Source organism: Barbus barbus (assembly GCF_936440315.1).
Source record: "Barbus barbus genome assembly, chromosome: 7".
NCBI classification, from domain to species: domain Eukaryota; kingdom Metazoa; phylum Chordata; class Actinopteri; order Cypriniformes; family Cyprinidae; genus Barbus; species Barbus barbus.
In genome coordinates this window covers 16,243,116-16,267,434 of record NC_136735.1, presented here as the reverse complement: position 1 = coordinate 16,267,434, position 24,319 = coordinate 16,243,116, and the positions used below count along the sequence as shown (strand labels likewise).

At 39.7% G+C, this 24,319-nt stretch overlaps 1 protein-coding gene across 2 annotated transcripts in view; it reads right to left on the bottom strand.

Annotated features, from left to right (window-relative positions):
• Positions 1 to 24,319, bottom strand: part of LOC306872466 (zinc finger protein 827-like) — a 72,999-nt gene that overhangs the window by 34,707 nt on the left and 13,973 nt on the right. For both annotated transcript variants that reach the window (XM_079421031.1, XM_079421030.1), the window contains exons 2-5: positions 20,062 to 21,276; positions 15,210 to 15,382; positions 13,763 to 14,261; positions 2,977 to 3,204 (exon numbers count right to left, since the gene is read on the bottom strand). In XM_079421031.1, the coding sequence (XP_079277157.1) occupies positions 2,977 to 3,204; positions 13,763 to 14,261; positions 15,210 to 15,382; positions 20,062 to 21,276 (2,115 nt within the window). The remainder of the gene's footprint in view (positions 1 to 2,976; positions 3,205 to 13,762; positions 14,262 to 15,209; positions 15,383 to 20,061; positions 21,277 to 24,319) is intronic.

Genomic DNA, 24,319 nt, shown 5'->3' with positions numbered 1-24,319 from the left:
TGTTTTATATGGGGGTTATTTCATAGATGTGACACACACTTCCAACACACATTTACGTTCAAACAACTTGTAAAGTGAATTTTGCATCCGATAACCCCTTTAATATCATTCCTGTGAAGCTAAATGTAAAGATCTACTTCTTCTCGCTGACGTTTCATCTGATATTCTGTATTGCCGCTCGTTGTTTTTGAAAACAATGCAATGGCAAGCATGTCAAGTATAAACACTTAGTGAGCGCAGTGAGTTTGCGTCTGCAGTTTGCGGAGGTTCGCACGACAGTGCCAAACGACACTATAAACAACCACTATGGTACACAACCCACATAGCATGTCATGTAAAGCCATGTTAGATGGCCTTGAGAAGAAAAAGGGGGTTGTCAAGACATCCTCGATCAGCAGGGCAGTGTGCTTATGAGCATATGAGCCAGACGGAGACGACCTTCCCCCAAATGACCTCTCCAGACTGCACCACTGCATCACACACACAAGACCACAGACGATGTCATTGTTTCCATGGCATTGATCCCCAGCCTGCAGCTAGCAGAGCACGGCTCTTCAGATCCACTTCGTTGCATGTCTGCACACCGCGATGGCCGCGCTGAGACGGATCTGCGAGGCCATGTCGTGTAAAACTGCTTCAGCTTGACAACAAACAGGCTAATTGGTCCCTGTTCCTGGCCTCTGGAGATGGAGAGATAGAAATAGAGGCTGAGGAAACACATCCTAGAAGTGGGGTGAGCGGGAAAGAGGCTCTCGCTTGTAGTAGCACATGGAGAGATTTGATGTGGGAAGTCACGGAGACCTCTCATTGAGCTTTACACACACATATAACGAGCGAAGCGTATTTAGTAGTTTTCTCACATCTTACTACTCTCCATACTCATAGACCTGGTTCTCTAGTTCATGCACACACTTTCACTCACTCTCTGGGGAAACGTGACCTGGGGCTGTGCAGTCAGGAAGCACACGTGTTAAAACCAGCTCTCTCTTGGTGCGGCTGAGTCACGCTGAAGTGTAAGGCATCATGGGGAGGGAGCAGCAGCAGCCAGTTGGTGTGTGGTTCCCATCAAATACGCTGCTTTAGAGTGAATCACTCCCTATCATCCTCTGTAATGGACTACTCTAGATCTTGCTCTTTCTCTCTTTGACAAGTGATTTTTTTCACTCATTTTCTGTTTACCTGTCTCCTTCTCCAGCTCTTTTATTACCTTGCAAGCACGTCTAAAATCCCACCCCTGTGAGCTCACAATTATTTCTCAAGATCTGATGCATAAAGAACTATAGCGTTACACAAAAAATAAAGTGTGGTTATTTTATTTCAAGTACTTTAATTATTTAGTTTGAATACTGTAGGGTTTTATTTTATAAATGATTTAGGGCAGAGAAATAAAGTTCAAAGTATACTTTGGCCTTCCACGTTCCGCAACGGTTTGCTCACTGTGCGTGTCATGTAATTTTCGCCAGTAAGGTACGCGGACATCCGCGTACACCGTCTGCGTGCAGCTCAATTTATGTGTCTGTGCAGAGAGTGCACGTACAACAGCACATGCACAAGGAGACTGTTGCTGAGAATCCACTAGGTGTTAAACTCATCCATTTGCACTCATCCGTGCTTGAACAAACTTTAAAATCTGCGCAGACACAGCTATGCATGAGACAGCCAGGCCTCAAAGTTGTCCAACAATGTTCCACTCTCTCCCTATTAGCAACCTTTCACTTAAACAATTGCCACAATTAGCAAATGACAACGATTCAATCAGGTCCAAATGGAAACAAAATCAAATCGCCCTACATTTTTTCTTGTAGTTTCACTCAGATATATGTCACAATAAGAAAGAAAAGCAATCAAAATTTCAGTTTTATGCCAACTTCAAGATGGAAATCTCTCAAAATTCGATTATGGAGTCTGATTCATGGACTCACCCAAATGATTCATGATACATGTTTTGTCATTGATTATTTTGTGATACAAGGGCAAAACAGTCACTACACATTTTGTTAAATTCAATTCGTTTGTCAGATTTGGTTTTTCAATATTGTTAAGGAAAGAATTGTTATGCATTGACTAATTGATTTGAACCCATCTCTGATTAATATGAGAAAATTAAAAAGCATTTCAATTTGTTGGTGCTGTGGCTTTGTGGTGCATATAGTCTGACACAGTGCTCATGCGAGTTGTGCAAGTTCAAGTCTGGCTCGCAACACTACCATGATCGACCACTTTCTCCCTATAATTTCCAATCCTCTCTCTACTAAAGCATTTTTCCCACAAATAAAGTTGCATCTTTGTGGCAGTGAGTCTATTTCAACTGCATTTAAACACAAAAGTGTACACAAAGTGGATGTGACACAGAATATTTTTTAGACCTGAACTTTTTCAATCCCCTTGTACTGTAGAGTTCAAATAAAGATTGGACCAGCGGCCCAAAACAGCAATCAATTTATTTTGGCAGAGGACTGCCCAGGATAAAAAGCACATTGACTGAACAACATGAAAAGGAATTGACCCTTTTCCTTCTGCCCAGAACACATGAGTGAGTGGAATGGACAGCAGAAGGTCAGATGGAGAGAGAGAAAGTGCAAAAAATAAAATAAAACAGGGAGTTCAATGGCAAAAAAAGAAAGAAAGAAAGAAAGACTAAATTTACAGACAAACACGAGCAAATCTAAACAGCTGCTGGATTTTATGATGACCTGACAGTGACATAATTTTATATAATGTATAGACATATTTCTGATGTAAATATACAAACTTTAGCTTATTCTTTAACCTTAGTAGTACTGTTGCATTAAGGTTCTTCTAAATATGACCTTAGCAATGTGTCGAAAAAAAAAGAAAGAAACAGAATGCAAAGCACACACATCTCTCTAACACACACACCCACTCACCTTTGAGTTTCCTCAACAGCATTCATGAATTCAAGCGTGAAAAGGCACACACATATATGAGTGCATGCACCAAAATACATCTGCTGACCTGAGAGCTTCATAAGCAGTTCAGAGGCCACTTTGACATTGATGTCCTGGCTGAGTAGGCTGCTCTTGCCCAACATCGGGCTCCCCTCCTCTCGTGGCTTGGTGGACCCTGGGGGTCCTTCTTGGCAGAAGGTATAGCTTGGTCCCCTCTGTGAGCTCAGGGGCTCTTCCGCCTGGGGCTCCTCCTTGACACAGAATGTACCCTTTAGGGCCTCCTTCTGGTTCGCTGCTGTGGGGAAAGAAAAAGACAAGCAAAAGTTTTGAGAACTATGTCCTGAAGCCCATGTTTTTGTTGATGGCAAAGTTTAAAGGGTATATTCCATGCCTTCTTAAGCTGCATGACTGAAATGTGTGGCTAATATTATGGTTTGTTAGTTAGTTTAGTTAAGTCTGCATTAATGCAGAAGATGATTTAGGGGTTTTGTATTTGCTTCTATTAATAATTATTTGTATTGCTTTGGCTCCATATTAAAAGAAATGAAACCTTTTGAAAAGACAAGATAAATAGATCAGGAAGCAATAGGCTAAATTGTCTTCTTCGAATTTGGTGGACATGATGAGCCTTCTGGGGTTAGACCGAAAGCCCAGCAGAAACAATTTCACAGGTAGTTTTATGGAAAATATGGTTGAAAATATGTTGTTTCTCAATCATTTAACAGTGCGAACATCTAAAAGAGTGTTTATGCTGACTGTCTGTTATTACACAGAAAATGATTGATGATGATATATTTCCGCCAAATTCAGAGGAGAGTAAGAAACATTTACTTTCTCACTCAGTATGCTGTAAAAGTGGGCCATTTCTAATCAGGCTTCAATGAATAATTAATATTAAGATATGGAGCCCCTTCTTATTAGTGCCAGGAACAGAACACAGGCCACTGGTTTGATTTGACACACACATGTTTGTTTTCTATGTTGGTTATGACTTTGTTTTTATATCTAATGATATTTTCTTTCCCCTATTATTGCTAACTCTTCAGAAAAGTCAGTAAGATTTTTAAACGTTTTTGAAGCAGTCTCTTATGCTCACCAATCTGAAATTTATTTAATTAAAATTACAGTAAAAACAGCAATATTGTGAAATATATTGATCAATTAAATTCTGAAAATGTTTGAATGGTAGTGTACAAAAGGCTGGGTTTGGGGGGAAAAACAGAATGAAATCCACACATCTATTATACAAAATAAAGGTACAATCAATGTGTCAAAGATTCAGATCAAAAGAGTTTAAGTGATGGGTTACAGTACAAAATGTGCATATTGATGATCCAGAAATTGTTAATGGTGCATTGTCAAAAAGTGAAAGTGCAGATCAGACAGGAAGCTTTGTGTTCTTTTGAATTTGCAGTCTGACTAGGTGTGTGGTTTCAGATTTTAATAAAAATATGATTTAGTATGTTTATTAAACCGTTCTCCTTGTGGATATTGTTGGCTGGTACCCACAATGTAGGTGATTTCAGGTTTTAATAACCATTTAGGAACACTTGTTCCCCACGATGTAGGCAAAACCTGAACTAGACCTATTCACACCTCTCACCGCACCATACAGTACATGTGCTGTAAAAGCCGGACCTTCTTCTGTTTGTTTACCAACGTGATGTAACCACACAAAGACGAATGACATGAAACTGACATTTCCTGACAAATGCTACCCACTACCTGAAAGGGATAGTTCATCCAAAATTTCTGTCATTACTCACCCTCATGTCGTTCCAGACCTGTAAGACCTACGTTCAGCATAACTACCATTTTCAAGGCCCAGAAAGTGACACCAGTGGTTCAACCTAGATGAATGCTACGAGAATACTCCATAGTATAAGCAAAGCGCAAAGAAAACAAAATAATGACTATATTGAACAATTTCTTCTCTTCCGTGTCAGTCTTCGACGCGCGTTCATGATAGTTCCATGATGCACGTTCTGTTGCTGTCTATGCAGGGTCAGAAAGCTCTCGGATTTCAACAAAAAATCTTAATTTGTGTTCCGAAGATGAACCAAAGTCTTAAGGGTTTGGAACGATATGAGGGTGTGTAATTAATGACAGAATTCTCCTTTTTGGGTGAACTATCTCTTTAATTATAAATCAAGCTTACAGTTCTGAATCAGAGTAAGGAGGCCATTTTCAACAAAAATATTGTACATCTAGCAAAGCTTTTCATATTGTTAATTTTTTAAAATGTATGTACATTTATACCACTATACTTTTGGCATCAATTAACTAGTAAAATGGGAACGCACCAATTGGTGTAGCTTCTATTCACCACTGAAGAAGTTTACCCATTCGTGGTGACTTCCCTGGAAATGTGAAAGCGTCCACCTCTTTGATTGGTCTTTACAATCTGTGAGAACATTAGCTCTTTATTAGCACACACTGTAGGCCTACATGCTTTGTTATACATTCACAATATCAAAACTGTTCTACCTATCTCCATATCACACTTCCTCTTCTGTTCTGTCAGTCTTTTCCACGCAAGTGCTTGCCCAACCTCTTCCCTCTCTCCCCGTTTTTCCTTTCATCTCTCTTACAGATCAGCAGTGATCACTCACCCTTCCTGTCTCTACCACACTCCCCTCAGCAGTCATCTGATCTCCCCACCACCCCAAATCTGAGTACATACACCATCCACGACGCCACTGACTCTTCTCATCAATCTCCACAAGTTGACCACCGCCTCACTCCGATGACTCTGATTAATGGTGACTTGCATCCACGACAGCATCGAAGGTACAGCCAGGTTAGGGGACAGGACATGACTACGAGGTAAAAAGAGCCACTGGGAGAGTTTATGACCTTCACGTGGAGAGTGCAGGCGGTGGACGAGGTGGCGGCGGGGGTGGTGTATGTGGTGGCACCGGCTGGAAATGTCACCAGTCAGATGTCAGCGGACGGACTTAGCGTGGTCCGGTCAGCACCTGGAAGGGCATCCTCTAATTAAGAGCGTGTCGGGTCACATGTCCTATCAGACAGGGACAGGGCGTGCGGCACGCGCACAAGCGCCCTCTCTTTCGAAGACATGCAGAAAAGTACAAGCTGGAGACGTGAGTGCGGAGATACAAAGTCACACCACTCTGGTGACCTTTCGGTTTGCAGCTAAAAATAGATCAAAATTTCCATTTGAATTCCTGTTACAGAGAGCGCTGAATAATTTATCAGCTTAATCCACCAGCCAAGTTTGTTTTTTTTCCTCATAAGGCATGAATATCTCCAAAATACCAAAATTAAGCTCAACGAAAATGAGCACTTTCTGTTTACCGACTATTTTATTAGACTTTCATAAAGAAGTAATCCCAAGTGCCTATCTTGATCTTTCAAGTCCTCTCATCAAATCATCTATGGCATGAATTTTTCTACTGTGGAGCTCTTATGTGGAAGCTGCCATCTTTCTAGCTCCATTCACACAGTCAGTGTTCAGGATTGCCAAAAGCATTTTAAAACAAACGGGTGACTCTTAAATTGTGCTGTTCATATAGCAGCACACAGAAGCAGCTCAAATACTGTGTGTATTAACAAATAACTGTAGTCAGGGCCCTGTGAATATGCATGTAACCATAGTGACAGTGACTAAATGATGTATCAAAGATGTTAACTTTCATAAACCAGAAAGTCTTACAACTGCATCCAATCGAGGCGTAAGTATGACTTTATTTCTCCTGCAGAACAAAAGCTAAATATTTTGAAGAATGTCTGTAACAAGACAGTTTTGGTTACCAAAAAAACTACAAAAAAACACTGAAACATTTCTCAAATTATCTTCTTTTATGTTTCACAGAAGAAAGTAAACCATACAGGTTTGGAGCAACATGAGATTAAGTAAATAATACACACAATCACATTCATGTCAAAATTGCTCTACCTATGTCTGATTTCCATATCACACTTCCTCTACTCTGCCCTACAAAGGCAAACGACCTTAACTCGCTAGACTGTGAAACTGAGAAAAATTACTTTAAAGTTATTTTACTTGTCCAGCCAAATTTATTATAGGTAGGACACTGGAAATTTGGCAATTAGATGTTTTAGTAATAAAAATTACCTACATTAAAAAATTGTGAGCTCAAACTTGATTTTTAACCCTATTTTGAAGTGAAGCTTTTGCATTGTCAGCAAAAAGTGAAGTCACACCAAGACAAAAGACAGTCACTTCCACATGATCATTATTTGGTTGCTGATCACCATTTACAAAATCATTATATTAACACCTGTATAAAACCCTAAAATCTCATATAGGCTATTGCATATAGTAATGTAGTGACTATATTATTATTATTATTTTGACCGTAACAAGCAGACTAATACTTAAACATGCGAGTGGATACCGTTTTGCAACCAATTTATTTGCTATGCTCAGTAACGTAAAATAATTTTGAAAATTGAAAAAAGAAAAGAAAATTGGTTATATTGACTTGATTTATGTGAACAGCAAGCAGGCATGCTCAGAAATGCGTGTGGGTTAAACATCTCCGACGACGTTCAGCACCATGGATTGATTTTATCATGTTACAAGAAAAGATTGCGATCTAATTCGTTTGTCTACACTGTAATTAAAATGTGGCAGACTTTAATGGACAGTAAAGAAAAAAAGGCAGAACACCGTATAACCGTATAATAATGGTAAACCGTAACTTCATTTTGACGAGCAGTTAAACAAAGGCAGAACGCCGTAACTCAATTTGAGCGTTCCAAACAAAGTGAAAGAGCAGTAACTGGTGTTATACGGTGTTCTGCCTTGCTTTCTCCGGGGCTTTTTGAAGTTACGGTTGAGATGACCTATTATTTTCTCAGAAAAACAACGAAATTGACTCAAGATACTTATGCACATGATAAAGGATGTCTTGAATGTTCTTGGATGTCTAACTCGTTTTCGACAAAAATCTAAGTTACAGTCTTTTGCCTTTGCACGGCAGTACTGTTCTGTGGAGCAATTAGGGCTGGACAATAAAATCCTGACATTTTTATTCTTTAGATGACATTTAATGTTCTGAAATGGTATACAAATTGTATTTTTCAGAGAAGCCATAATTTGGGCCAATACAAGATTATGTAGGATAATATACAGAAAAAAATCTAGTTAAAATTGTCATGGCATGTTTTCCACATTTTTCACTAAATTAGCTCATGTAAGAATCTTTAAATATTTATATCTATCAATATTCATTAATAAACAGAAATATTAAAGGGATAGTTGAACTAAAAATTTAAATTATATTAATTACTCGCACACTCCTGTCATTCCAAACCCATAAGACCTTTGTTCATCTTCAGAACACAAATTAAGATGTTTTCTATAGACAGCAACACAACTGACATGTTCAAGGCCCAAAAAGATAGTAAGGACATTGTTAAAATAGTCCATGTGACATCAGTGGTTGAACCTTAATTTTATGAAGCTGCGAGAATACTTTTTGTGTGCAAAGAAAACATAAATTACTTTATTCAACATTTTCTTCTCTTCCAGGTCATTCACAAGAATATCACAATGCAAGTGTGTGTATTCCTACGTCAGAACACCGGCTCCTGCGTCAGATGCTTCACTCGCATATGGTACTGTCATGAACGCATGTCAAAGACTGACAGGTAAGACAATACATTGTTGAATAAAGTTGTTATTTTGTTTTCATTGGGCATAAAAAGTATTCTCGTAGTTTCATAAAATTAAGTTTGAACCACTGGTGTCACATGTACTATTTTAACGATGCTCTTACTACCTTTCTGGGCCTTGAATGTTTCAGTTGTGTTGGTGTCTATGCAGGGTCAGACTGCAGATTTCATGAAAAATATCTTAATTTGTGTTCCGAAGATGAATGAAGGTCTTATGGGTTTGGAACATCATGAAGGTGAGTAATTAATGACAGAATTTTAATTTTGGGTTCAAATATCTCTTTAAACTAAATAAAATGGCATACGTTGATAATAATTGCGGATCATTCACTCAGATGTACCATACAAAAGAAATTGCGACCTCAAAAAACTAAAGGAATTTTGTATTTTTCTACTGTTAATTTTTGAAAAGTGATTTCCAAGACATTTAAAATCTTTTTAACATTTAAGTGAGTTACTTTGATTATTTAATACGGTTGTCTCCTTCATTTATATCACTAACATGTGTGAACATAACCACATTTAGCGCTCAGAACAGCACTGACAATCATATTTCAGCTTGTTTCTGAATGCAGCCTCTCTCTCGCTGTCTCTGCTCTCTCTCTCTTGCTGTGACTGGAGTGAAGCCCCCGGTCAGTGTTACATCAACACTGGGGCTATCTCTGCTCTCGCCGGTGAGGCTGTCATCTGCCGTTGCTGTCACCTGGCCTGTTTTTTTTGCCTCCTCCTCTCTGTGGGCTGATTCGTTTCTCTGCTGGGCGCTTGTCCAGTACCCTGTCACCTCTCACTCTGTTGCGGCTGCCCACTATTGGACCACTTCATTAGCTTTCCACCTCTGTCATGCAGCTCTGCTCCCAGCTCTGACAATTGGTCAGCGCTCCCGCCGAGGATGGCTTAACGTGGCAGGTTAAGGGGGCAACAACAGCCAACAGTCTGCTACGGTAGGAAGGCTTTGCTACATGAAGCAGCAACGGTGCAGCTACACATCACTGCACGCTGGATGCAGCAAGGGTCACTTACGAGCACAAGAGCAGCATGGTGAATGTGTGAAATGGGTGGCAAACCTCCGAGGACTACGAGGAACAAATGAAAGAAGAGCGTACAAAAACAATGCGGACGAAGAAAACACTCCAGCTTCTGGTTCGTTCCTTGGATTTGCCAATTTTAACACCTCCCACAATTGTACAAGGCAATTAATCGCCTGTGACCAGAGTCACACCCAGTGTTACTTTCTCTGAGAGGAAGAGGCAACGTGTGAACTGTCATTATTGAATTAGTTCCAGCAAGCATGTGCAGGAGACTGCATTTCAAAGCATTTTCCCAGCTTTCATCTTCAAATCAAAATGTGTATTGCAACTGGATGGCTGACAGTCATATCAGCGTGGAGGAAAATCAAAGCGGATTGGTCTGAAACTCAGAGGAGAACCAAGCAGTCCAAAGAAATGATAGGCCAATTATGTCAGAGGTCGGTGAGAGTTCACCTCGTGTGCGTGAGCATGTGTGTGTTTTGCCTGGGGAACTCTAAAAGCAGTAGTTTGCTATTTTACAGTTCTATCTCTAGTTCTTTAATTCCCTTCCCATTTTTCATTCTTTTGTTTCTCTCTCTGTTTTTCTTTCCCTCATGTACCCCAAGTGGGAGTATGACAACAACAGATATCACTCAAGACACTACTTAAGGAATTTGTAGGATGTGCACAAATATATTGCCACATTCGTTGGTGAAAATCAAGTTGCAGCCCTGGTAAAACCAAAATAAAAAAATACATTTGCAAATCCCTAACTGGTATTGTAGCAGTATGAATCATTAATGTACATTGTATGATTTCTGAGTAGGGCTGCGACTAATGATTACTTAATTAATCAATTATTTGCATAAAAAAGCCACATATATACATATACACATACACACAAACCTAATATATATTATGCCCAGTTCAGCTTTAAATAATAACATGAAATAACAAGAAACTATGCTAAAAGTTTTAATTTTATACAAAATTTCATATTATTTTACATACCAAAAACTGTGTACTTATACTTTTAAATGCAATTTTAGGAGATAAATCTCAAATTTCTTGAAAGCAGCACTTTGGGTGACCTGATCCTTTCCCGATCATGCACCACTCTCTGTCCTACGTCTGTTGATTTCTGTGCTCTACAGTTCCAATTAGGCAAAAGTGGTAAAAAATCTATTATAAATGAGAGAAATGTGAAAGCACAAACAAATATAGATAATTAAAGGGATATTTCACCCAAAAATGAAAATTCTGTCATTAATTACTCACCCTCATGTTGTTCCAAACCCGTAAGACCTTCCTTCATCTTTGTTCTGAACATAAATTAAGATATTTTTGATGAAATCAGAGAGCTTTCTGACCCTCCCTAGACAGCAATGCAACTACCGCGTTCAAGGCCCAGAAAGGTAGTAAGGACATCGTCAAAAAAGTCCATGTGACATCAGTGGTTCCGTAATTTTATGAAGCTACGAGAATACTTTTTAGATTAGATTAGATTAGATTAGATTCTAATCTAATCTAATTAGATTTTGTGTGCAAATAAAAATAAATCTTAATTTGTTTCCTGTGTCAGCAGCAACACACACATGCGTTGTGTTACTCTCATTAACGTGCATCAAAGACTGATATGGAAGAGAAGAAATTGTTGAATAAAGTCGTTATTTTTCCTTTTTTGTGCACAAAAAATTTATTCTTGTAGCTTCATAAAATTGCAGTTGAATCACTGATTTTATTTTAACGATGTACTTATTACCTTTCTGGGCCTTGAACATGTTAGTTGCATTGCTGTCTATGCAGGGTCAGAAAGCTCTCAGATTTCATCAAAAATATATTCATTTGTGTTCTGAAAATGAACAAAGGTCAAGTTTCGAATGACATGAGGGTGAGTAAATTAATGATGGAATTTTAATTTTTGGGTGAACTATCCCTTTAACACCCTTCAGTACATGAAGTTTCACAGAGATTCACTTGCGGTCAGGATGTGCCTTTTTGCAAAATGAAAATACTGTGAATTTGCAAAATTTGCAGATAAGGATATAACCATCCAATCCAAGTTATGTGCCAAGCAAAAATTCATTTTTTGAACAGCACATGAGCTTATAAGTGTAATAAAGTTATCTCCTGTTTTTGACAACTTAGCTCTGTGACTGATGTTTTTTCCCCCACAGAAATGCATGTCACTGTAAAGTGATGCCACTCACAGATTCAACTAATCAATAATGACATTTGAACAGTTTTTAACATGACACGTAATCTCAAAAACCAAATGTTCATGCTACAAAACACTGAGCCTAAGTCTCTCAATTAAAATTAAATTAAATTAAATTAGGGGATGGGTTGGATGCAGAGCACAAATTCCGAGTATGGGTCACCATACTTGGCAGTATGTCACTTCACACTCACTCACTTAAAATGTATTATTAAAAGGCAGTGAACATGTTAGAAAAGCACTGCTCTGATAGCTGTAAAGCACTGCTTTAAAGGGGGTGACTTAAGAGACGCAACTTTCAGCGTCCTGACAGTTTCAGCACACTAAAGCACAGCACATGAGAAGTGGTGTCACTTAGATCATCCCTGTTAAAGAACCGCTGCACAAATTATTAAAGGTAAAGCTGAAATTTTAAAAATAAATCCATACAAACTAGCTGACTGAGGGCTATCCTGATCCATCTCTATCGAAAGGTTAGCTTCTTTAGAGAAGCATATCTCCTGCTTGGAACATCACGCCTCATTACGTATTAACTCCAGCCCGCATTGTGGAGGAGTCTATCTAGTCCTCTGGGACCTAAACTTGATTGTTTGGGCGGCAGTGCACTGAGAGGAGACTATGCACGTTCCACCAAGACGGAGATGAAGTTAACTAAGCTGGAACAGTCCCTCTGCATCCAGGCAAGAGGTCACACGATGGAGCTGATGGCGCTAATCATTTCCAATTACAGATTCCTTTTTAATTATGAATTATGCATGAATTTTTAATTAATCTAATGTTCCGAAGGTTTTCCTTTTTTTCTGTTCCGAGATCTCAATCTAATTACTCTGCATTAAGCGAGGGAGCAGCGACCCTGTTGCCGACCTTCTGAGTAACCCTTGGTCAGCCCTCTCGCATCAATCTCGCTGCTGTCTCACAATTACCTATACTTTCGGCTACAACAACATGTGTTTAATGGTCTAAAGTTTGGAGTTTGATTACATTAACGAGTGTAATTTTGAGTTTTGTACTTTAACAGAAAAATGTCCTTTTGCCCCCCCCATACAATTATTGATTGATACACTCAATATTAGCATAAGCATTAACTGCTTATGAAATTGTCTGTAACACTCTACAATTAGGGTTAATACATTAAAATTAGTTAATGCATCAATGAGCGATACTTTCATAGCATTCATTAATGTAGGTTAATGATACAAATAATGATAAAAATTTCTACATGCATTAATATACTTTAAACATTTCAGATTGTATAAATGAACATTGATGCAGAAACTTCAGTAGCAATTACTTCAGTCTTCAGGCTCACACGATCCTTCAGAAATCATTCTAATATGCTGATTTTTATTTGAATTTGTATTATTTTTATCAATATTTTTGTGGAAACCAAAGTAAAGTTTAACCATATTGTCTAAGTTTAATCATATTGTTAGCAATCTTAAATCACTAATCAATATTAATCATGTTAATAAGCATAATCTAGGATATACTTGTTTGTTAATTCTTTGCAGTCTAAAGCCAAGTGTATCCTCTGGGTTAAGAAAAATGGCACTGAATGTACATGTAATGCCTTGAGCAAGGACTACAACTGACTTATCAAAAAGTCACTGACTAACGATATTTTTATGGCAGCCTTAAATATGTATTTTTAAACCTGTTAAAAACTGGCAGAACTAAAAAAACAGCATCCGGTTTCAAGATGGTATAGTACAGCTATAATAAACAGACTCTCCACGGTAACCGAGGTTAAGAATTATTCATGCAGACACAGTCCTGCAGGATCTTAGCTTTGGGTTCCCATCCAGCAAGCCGAATTCTACTGCCTTTGCCAACCTATAATTATATTAGCAATTCATTCATCCTAAATCCAAGGAATTATGGATAAATCAAGCTGGTTTGCATAATCAAGCATCTAATTCCATCACATTGCCCTTTTACATTGTGGTTTAACTGAGATCTCTTACCTGAGAGCTTCATTAGGAGGTCCGTAGCAGTCTTGGTGGTGATATCTGGGCTGAAGAGCGAGGCAGCTGTAGGTCCAGGCCCTGGTGGACTAGATTTGAGCCCAGGCAGATCCAGAGAGCTGCTGCTGCTGCTGGGTCGCTCCCTACACAGGGCAAAGGGAGACATCACAGACACATCCCTCTCCTGGGGTTCCTCCTTGATCTGGACGTGGTTTGAGGGTTCTGCAGGGGAGGCCAGCAAACGACCATCGGGTTGGCTCACAGTGGGAGACGTGGAAGCATCTGTGTTCATGACCTGATCGCCAGCAACTCCACCGTCCCCCATGATCAAGCCCTCGCCCTCCTCGGTGTCTGTGCCGGGTTCTTCCTTGACTTTGAGGTCAGGACGGGGGAAGTGCTGATGGCAACGCATGTGCAGCTTGAGGCTAAAGTGGCGGGAGGATGTGAAGGGGCAGAGCTCACACTGGAAAGTCTCTCCTCGGTCTTGGTGCTGATGTACCTGAAATGAGCAACATAAGAAATTGGAAAAAACTGTGCAAAAGATGGGCTGGAAGAATATTAGGTCCCACTTTATATTAGATGGCCTTAACTACTATGTACTTACATTAAAAAACAAGTACTTTTGAACTTATTGTGTTTATACTGTATTGTAAAACACTTTTGCTGCTATTGATGTGTGATACAGGTAAGGTTAGGGACACGTTTGGTTGCATGGGTAGGTTTAAGGGTGGGTTAAGGTGCAAGGGATGGTCAACAGTGCAATTATAAATGTAATTACAGAAATTAATTACAGATGTATTTACATGCAGGTTTTTTTTTAAATATTAGTACAATGTATAAATATGCACACAATAAGTGCATTGTATCATATGATTAATCTACAGAAAAGTACATAGTAGTTAAGGCCACCTAATATAAAGTGGGACTAAATATTTAAAATGAATCCTTATTCTCACTGTTAATTAATTAAAGTGACAATGAGCAGACATTTATATATACGTTTTAAATTATTTAAATAATATAATTTTAATGGTTTGATTCTTATTTATTTTTTTATATTAAAAAATACAATAAGACGGTGTCCTGCGTGAATGGCCTGTGGGCTCAGGCTGTAATGATAGGTTTGCATTCAATGATATGTAAATAAACAATTTATTGACTTCTAAAAGCAGTTTTTAAAATGTCTATTCAATGTTTTTATTTACCACAATAATATATTACTTTTGAATTACCTTAATTTTGAGGCTTTTCCTTGCAAATATTTATAAATGTGATTAATTGCGATTAGTTAAATTATTTGGTATATCATGTACTTCATTTGATTAAAAATATGAATTGACAGCCCTAATAATTTTGCATCATAAAAATCTGCATCTAAAGACGTTATGATAATTGATCTGATGTGATTTATGGCACAAGCATTTCTTCTCTCAGCGACTGAAGTCACCTTCATGTGGGACTTGAGATTGTCTTTACGAGCACAACGAAAGGGACAGAGGGGACACTGGTGACTTTTTAAGCCTGTGTGGATCACCATATGTCTCTTCCAGTAGCTCTTTCTCTTGATGACCAGACCGCACACTGGGCACTGAAAGGGCTTCCCTCCATCCTCAGGAGAACCTGCAATAAATAAATAAAGTATTAAATAAAATACATTCATATAGAGTTTATACTAAATATTAAAACCACAATTTAAAACAAACTCACACATCTATTACTATACTAAATATCCTTTCACTCTTGTCAACCTTGCATCTATTGGTGTGAATGAGAGAAAAATTGTGAGCTATGATTACCCCGATCAATGCCAAAGACTTCTCACAAAGGAAGCCAAACACAAGGATGTTTTTAGTAAGCCGATTATTGTTGTTGGCTCCATATCCGGTGTCCATTAGGGCTTAATTGGTCTTATTAGAAGCTGGCATGATTGCATTACAAATTCTACGAGGGCCTGTCAGGATGGCTTCATAAGTATTCCAGTCGTGTTCCTCGAAAAACATCTGGTAATCAGTGTTTGGTGAAATTACCGCGCTCAGGCATTCATTGACCCAGGGTGTAAAACTTCGAGACTGCCTATTTGCAACAATAAACCACCATCTGTGGCTCAACCTCTCCCGGCGAGATCACTGTGGAAACTGCTCGTGAGGTAAAAAGACTGAAGGTCTCTGGTATCAAGGGAAAGGGATGAGAGTCGTTAGCTGGTTTCTCAAATTTGAATGTCCAGTATGTTCATACTGGACAGTCCTTAATGTTTCATTACCAGACAAATACTCTTCGTGTGACTGTCTTATAGATCTCACATTCACAAGCCAGGTGACACTCAATTATGATTTTTTAAGACTCGATTCTTATTTAGTATTTAAACTTTACACTTCAAAATCTGTCATATTATAGCTGCTTACAACATATTTATCTCTCTGTGACATTATTCTCTGTGTCTGCCGCTCCTTTGGGTCAATTCTGATTCCAAGCCACAGAAGTTTGAGAATTAGCAAAAGATCAGCCACATCTCAGCCGCTCAACCCGGGCCTGTGCTGAATGGAAACTCTGATGGTTGTGCCGGCTCCTGACCTAAATTCCGGGGGAATCTGCTGAGATGGTCTCCGACTGTTCGGGCTATGGGGAGCACACACACTGTCGGCCTCCGTTTGGCAGGCTGCACATCCGCGGGAGATGAGCTGGGTCTGGGAACGTGCCGCCAACTCCAGCAAACCCCCACTGAGCTAACAGACCTTTCCCAGATTCTCCAGCCAACCTCTTGCAGACGAAGCATGACCTTATGGCACTACTAAATCACTACACAGTGCATTCTTCAGTGGTTTAATAATCAAACATTTAGGCACTGTTACCTTAAAAACATATTTACAGTTCAGAAATTATTCTAATGTAAAAAACAAGACAGGAGGTTAATGACTATCTGATTCAAAATTGTGTAGCATGACATTTTTTATTTTTATAGCATTATCTTTTATCTTTATTAATCTTTAGCAATAGTTAACATTTGATGTAAATTAAATATAAATATATATTTACACCTTTGCAATGAGTTAGTTCATGAAATGTCATTCCTACTAGATATTCCACAGTCAACTGTAAGTGGTATTATTGGAAAGTGAAAGCATTTAAGAACATGCTGAGCACATGCATGCTAACCTCACCTCACCATGTACAATGCCAGCAGACGGAGAGGTGTAAAGCAAGCAACCACTGGAGCAGTGGAAACATGTTTTGTGAAGTGACAAATCACACTTCTCTGTTTGGCAGAGTATGGCAGTTTGGCGGATGCCAGGTGAACGTTACCTGCCTGTCTACATTTTGCCAACTGTAAAGTTTGGTGGAGAAGGGATAATGTTATGGGGCTGTTTTTCAGGGGTTCCCCTTACTTACAGTGAAGAGAAGTCTTAATGCATCAGCATACTAAAACATTTTGGACAATGCTATGCTCCCAACTTTGTGGCACAGTTTGGGGTAGGCTCTTTTCTATTCCAGCATGCCCCAGTGCACAAAGCAAGGTCCATTAAGATTTGGCTGGGTGAGTTTGGTGTGGAAGAACTTGAGCGGGCCCGCACAAAGCCCTGACCTCAACCCCATCAAACACCTTTGGGATAAATTGTGGATAAACAGAGTTAACGAGCCAAGACTTCTTGTCCAACATCAATTCCTGACCTCACAAATGCTCTACTGGATGAATGGGCAAAATTTCCTGCAGAAACAGTCCAAAATCTTGTGGAAAGCCTTCCCAGAATAGTGGAAGCTGTTATAGCCAGGGGCGGACTTTCCCATTAGGCAAAGGCCCCCAAAAATGCTTTTCATATACGAGATGCGCATTAAGCACGGACACACGAACGGTTGCTGTTTATTACCACGACAACCGTCTGCGTGTCCGAGTTGAATGTGCTTCTTGTGTTTCCTGCTTGTAGCAAATGAAAATATTATGCATCTGAAGCTGTAATTAAATACTGAGCAACAGTGCGTATGTTGTTTTAAATGCTGCTTACTCATTTAAGAGAAGGACCCAAATACATGACGCACACGCAGTTACTTTTTTGGTTGATATAATCCTTAGGTGTGTAAATGTATAATTTCCTTTTCATTAGTTTTTCAGTTTCATTTAAATTTGTAGTTAAAATTACTCAAATTAAATGTAAGCTTACGCTGGCAACTCATCAGTGGACTTTCTTTCGTCAATATAGGCTATATTTTTTCCACACTTTTCTCATTCTCACTAATTCAAGTTTTTATATGAATGAATCTCTGAAGGGAACCAACTGTCTTCAGAAACGTTTCGATGGCATTTTCATTTTACCTGATAAAGTATCCTTTGTGAGCTGAGCGCTGTTTTGTTTACAGCCGTTATCGGGGAAACACACTACATTTCTGACATTCCAATAGTGCCTCCTACTGGCAGAGTCTGCAGTCTGCAGTTTTTGTTCAGACCAATGTGAAAATTCACCCACATAAACCCGTTTTAAATAATATAATAATTTATACTTCTGACTCATCCCTTTTCTTAAAAAAATGGTTTATAGGTTCAGTTGTGTGGTTTATCACAATTGTGTTTTTTTTGTTAAAACCTGTATCTCAACGGTAAATCAATTGCTATTTCATGGTCTACACCATGAAAGAATAAAAGAGTCTGCTAAATGAATAAATGTATATTTAAATGTAAATGAAAGGATCCCATTATAACATGTACATGAAAAATGTAGAAACATTGGACACAACTATGGGGCACCACTGTGCAGCAGCAAGCTTCACGACAAAAAAGGAACCTCAAGGTTGATCTAGGAAAATGTGTGCAAATGTGTAGGGCCCCATTCTTATATTTTGCCTGGGGCCCCCAATTCACTAAATCCGCCCCTGGTTATAGCTGCAAAGTGGGGGACCAACTCCATATCAATGTCTATGCATTTTTTAATTCAATGCCATTAAATTCCATTTTACCATCTCAAAACGTATGTGTCCATATAAGAAGGGCTGAATGAAAATGCTAATTCACTCTCTAAAAGTATGTGGTGCTTGGTGTAAAAGTTGAAATAACCACTTTCCCTGGTTAGTTTGGGACACAAAGCACTGCACAACTGTGTTTCTGACACCTTCCTGGAGCTTCCATTACTGCACATGCAGATACAAGAAACTTGTTGAACCTGCCAGTGACTAGCAACCAACTTCCCGTTTACACTTTTATACGCATAACCAGACATAATAAGTTTTCATACAATTCTTCTAACAGAATTTTATTTATGAAAAAATCTCATCATTCACTGACACGTCCAGGTTGCCCCATTATATGTTTGATCTAAAACCCAACTGCCCTCATGTTTTGCCACAGGACAGCAATTCTGAGTAAATTTTCTGTTATCTTTGCAGGAATGTAATATGAAGAGTGTACAAAGTAACATATCTTTAGTAACAGTGTGAAGGGTAATAGAACATAACAGGCACAATACCGTTATAAACATAAATAGCTATTGGTACAATATGCGCAACATGACTAAAAATGTGCCTCAAAAGCCTTCACTGGCTTTTCACAGTCCACACTAAAAAAAACACAATTTTCAAATTTATCCACTTTTTATCCAGCGTTTTAAAAAAGCTCAGATTTCCTTGACGAAAATGCCATCTCAGTGTGGACGGAAGGCCAAAACGAAAAGAAAACGTATTAGTGTGGACAAGGCCCCAGTGCATGAATGGTCATGCAACATGCGTTTTCTTTTGTGTAGTGTGGACGGAGATTGTTTCTGAAATGCAGTGAAAATGCCAGTGTAGATGAGAATCATTTTCATTTTAAAATGCTGTTTTAAAACGAAAACGCACTAATATAAACAGGGCCTGAGGAGCCAACTTTTACCCAAGCATGTGGATATTACAGTTTTTCTCAACATTAACATGTGAAACAATATAAAGACGATACACATAGGCCACTTCCAGTGTATGTACGTTCTGTACTGTAATTGCTTTTTCTGCTTTTTTTTTTCTTTTCTGTTTTCTTTTTTCTTTCTGTTTGCTCTGCTTATGCTTGAATGCTTTTTTTCTTTATATGTATATAACTTGATAAAAACTATATAAAAACTTTATTATTAAAAAATAATGTCTGTCTCATTAATCATCATTTAAATAAACAAATATTCAAATATTATTTTTTAAGTATTTGAATGCAATATTTCAGAAAAATGCCCATTCCTAAACTGATTCCATTTTTGTTTTAGTGTTTAATCCTACAAATATAAACCATCTGGCAATTTCCCCTCAAAAGCACAAAAAAAGGCATGTATTTATTTTAGGGAACAAACCGTTACCTGCTTGACTGCTGGGCTTGGCCCTTCCCTTGGGGATTGTTGGCAGCAGAAGATCCATGGCCTGGGTTGGGGTGGACACCTTCTGGTTCCTGTCTAACAGGGGCTTGACATCTTCGGAGGCTCCCAGTACTAATGCCGGCTCTTTCTTATCAGCTATAAGGTTCCCTGCTGCTCGTGCGGCCACCTCCTTTAGCAGAGCTGCTGAGGAGGTCATGGAAACCAGAGAGAGAAAAGAGCCAGCTGAGGGTTGATGCTCAGATGAGCCCACCTGCTGCTGACTTCTTTCAGACACTTTCTTTGAGAGGGCAGCAAGCGTGGAGCTGGCTGACTGCGGACTGAAGGGTGAAGCGAACGGTTCAAAGCGCACTGCGTCATCAGAGCGAGTGCCCAAGGCTGCCATTGAGGAGGAGGTCACTGAAGAGGATGAGGAGGAGGAAGAGGAGGATGAGGACGCCGAGGTGGAGGAGGCCACCGCGCTCTTGTCTTGGAGCACGGCATTGGCGGCTGCCTTTAACTTCTGGATAGCTGAATCTGGTGATAGGCTGCTGCCGCTGGGAGCCGAGCAACTAGTCGACGGCCATTTATCCGCAACGCCTACCCATACGAAGCCACTGTTGCCTGAGTTAGGGCCATTGCTGGGGCCATATGGGTCACAGGGCTCCTGCTTGACAGTTGCTACAGACGCAGGTGATGCAGAGTTCGAGTTGCCGCTGTTGTTGCTGCTGCTGTTGGCCAACCTCCTCGCCAGGGCACTCAGCTGCTGTGCATGATGCAAAGACGGAGACAGTACCAAGCTGACCGGGGGCGACTCTGGTCCTCTGGCCGTTCCACGCCCACTCACGTCCCCTCCCTCCAGCTTCAGCGAGCCAGCCTCCAGGAGCCGCCGTAGGTTGCTGCTGAGAGGTTTGCCCAGGGCCTGGCTGGAGTCTCCGTACAGAGAGGACACCTCAGAGGACAGCATGTCCTGTGTCGAGAGGACCCCACTGTCCAGCCCCAGCAGCTCCAGGGAAGCCCGCTGAACTGGCGTCGGGCAGCCCAGGGAGCTCTCGGCTGAGGTGTCGTGGTCCGGTCGGGGAACATTGTCCGGGGAAACCCGTAGCTCATCTTGCACATCACCATAGGATGATTCAGAGGGGCTGTCGGAGGTATTCCCAAACCAGCTGTCCTCTTCTACTGAGCCTCCCTCTGGCCCTCCATCCTCTACCGTGTCCACATCTGTGAAACGGGAAAAGACATGATTTATCCAAATGCTTTTCCAGCAAGACAACTGACAATATTTCATTACCATTTGTTGGATTCTATAACAAAGGGCTTATTATAAATATGCATGTAATGGCATGATTATTATTAAATTCTGGAGGAAAAATCTGTTAGGACAAAATGCTGACAGTATTGTCTGTATAGCCATTGATTGACCTTTTCCAAGTGACTTCTCTTATTAGGCCTAAAATGGATGGTTTCTGAAAAGTTGAGCGATATAATACGATCGAGAGTTGTCCTGGTGAGTATCTCACGCATCCCTCACAAGGCACAGTGGAATAACTTGCTTTCTATTCTTTTTTCAACCATGCTTTTTTCCAAGAGTCTAAAAGAGAGTAGTAAAAGGGTTGCCATGGTGACAGGCCCTTCCGGGAGGCTAGACAGCAAAGATTAGGGTAATGGAGGTTACAGAACCGGATTAATATTCATGAGCTTGCCGATACCACAAGGGAGCCAATAAGGATAGGGTTAAGGTCACTAAGGGTCATTAATATACACTTCATGTATCAATATTCATAAGCAAAACATTACAGCTTGCCAGACAAGGGCGAACAAAGAATGTGAATATTCCTGATACATATTAACAATCTTTCCACAAGAGCATGTCAGGAAGCAACCAGCCTAGATGAGGGAGGATGTCAAAATTTATCAAGTGAGGGTTTTTTGTGTCCATTCACTTGACCAAATTAAATCCTAACACCTTGGTGAAAGTGCGAGACAACAAGACCTGGAGACAGCAGGAAAAAAAAAGGCCGGGGACTTGTGACATCGGAATATGATCTGTAAAAAAATTCATTTGAGCATCTTTTCTTCGCCTTTTGCTCGCACACATAAAAGCTGGTCTCACCTTGCCGACCCCAACATAAGCCTGGCGAGTAAGCTCTCTGTTTACAGGGAAAAGGAAAAGCCGTTGCCTGGCAACGGTATCCTGTCGACCCATAGGGATCATTACAATCAACACACATCTGGCCAGCACTGCTTACTTTGGTCCAAAGGGGTGGCAACTGCCACGACCCTGTGCGACCATGCACCATGATACTGACAATGCAGCAGAGCATGCTTCGTAACTCGGAAAATCCAAGAAAATAAGATATAAACTCGACACACACCCCTTGATATGAATGCGAATATGTGCAAGCTAGAGATGTAACGGTATGAAAATTTCTCATCACAATTATAGTGACCAAAATTTTCACGGTTATCAATATTATCACGGTATTGTTAAAATGTGCTGGAAATGTTCTGACTGGAAAAAAAATACTGACACATAAATCATTTTGCCAAGTTTTATATTTAAAATCAACAAACAGTAAATAAAATGACTTTTGCTGTGCTCTATGCTGGATAGTATTTATTTATGCTGAGTTGATCAAATCACAGTAATCGAATACGGTTTTAATGATACTTAAAATCTGAAACGGTAATACTGACCGTGGGGAATTTTATCATGATTTATCGTTACATCCCTAGTGGAAGCGACCTTCTGACTTCCTCATTGTTAAAGGTTTGAGCGTTTGATGTACATCGCCAGGGCATTTCACTGACCGAGCTCTCAGTCACCTGAGGAAAACAGTGAAGTATGTGAGGCATGACCCATTTCCATGTGACACCAGGGAGGGAGGGCAGTAATGGCCATAATGTTGTTAGTGAGAAATGGCTAGATTGCTGACCAGAGGTCTCTGAGGCAATGGCAGAAACTCGGACTGAACCCTGCTCTCGCCATGCTAGGTTAAGCTAGGTTGTGCTACGCCCCGCCACTCTTGTTCCTAGCTGCACCGGAGAGGCAGACACAGACAAGCCACTCCGTGGGCGGCCTGACATTTCCCAAGGTCACGGCTCGGGCCCCAGTTCCGCATGGCTTTGTCTGAAACAACCCCCTGCCTCTAAAACGCACACACGCACATACACACTAGTATGTGGCTCAAAAAATGGGAACAAAACCCTGGTAGTTAGCTGCAACGGTAACAATACTATCGCATAGCAACAAGCTTGACAGTTTGGGACGAGGGACAAGATACTGGCCGTCTGCCTTTGAAAGGTTCGTTTAATAGCATAATGGTGAGCATGACTTTGTGTGGCCAGAAAAACAGCTGCAGGAGGCACTGTGGTCCAGATCTGTTATCAGTCACTCTAACTGAGACTTGGTGCTCGTCTCTCGAGGCTAAACAGCGCTTATGATTGTGTACTGCTGCGGACATGACCCTACAACCCCACAACCACAAGTGCTAAATGCAAATCATAACCTCAACTAAACATAAAAAGTAAAAAGAATGTTACATTCGGGCTCTGGAATTAACTTTTTATCTTACCAAACAGTCGTATGTCTCATAGCCAATTTAGTTCAAATAAATAACTCTTCTCAAGAATTTAAATTAGAATTTTTTTTTTAAATAAAGGTTAAGATATACATGCTACATTGTAATCTGCATATAGCTTTGTCACATTATTAAAAAGAAGAAATAAAACAGTTTGTTCACCATTTAAAAGCTGCATGGATGTTTAGTTTATAGATGACAAAATAAATAAATACATCTGGAATGTTCTACTATGAATACATTCAAATTCCCTTTTTTGGACATAGTAATTTATTCTGTAAATGTAAGGGACACTTATTCGTATTTGTTCAATAAAGTCCAATTTGTGTACTGTCAGAGAATATTATGAACTGGATGAAGAACTTCTTGACTGTTGTTGCATAAGTATGCATGTAGAATACAGTCCAGACATACACTACCATGAAGTTATTTTATTTTTTTTATTATTATTTTTATTTCAGCAAAGATGTAATTACACTTTTACGACTTCTACGCTGTTGTGAAAATGATTTCTACTTCAAATAAATGCTGTTCTTTTGAACTTTCTATTTATCAAAAAATCCTAAAAATATATATGCTTTCCACAAAAATATTAAGGAGCACAACTGTTTTTGCTAATAATAAGAAATGTTTCTTGAGCTACAAAACAGCATATTAGAATTATTTCAGAAGACCGGAGTAAT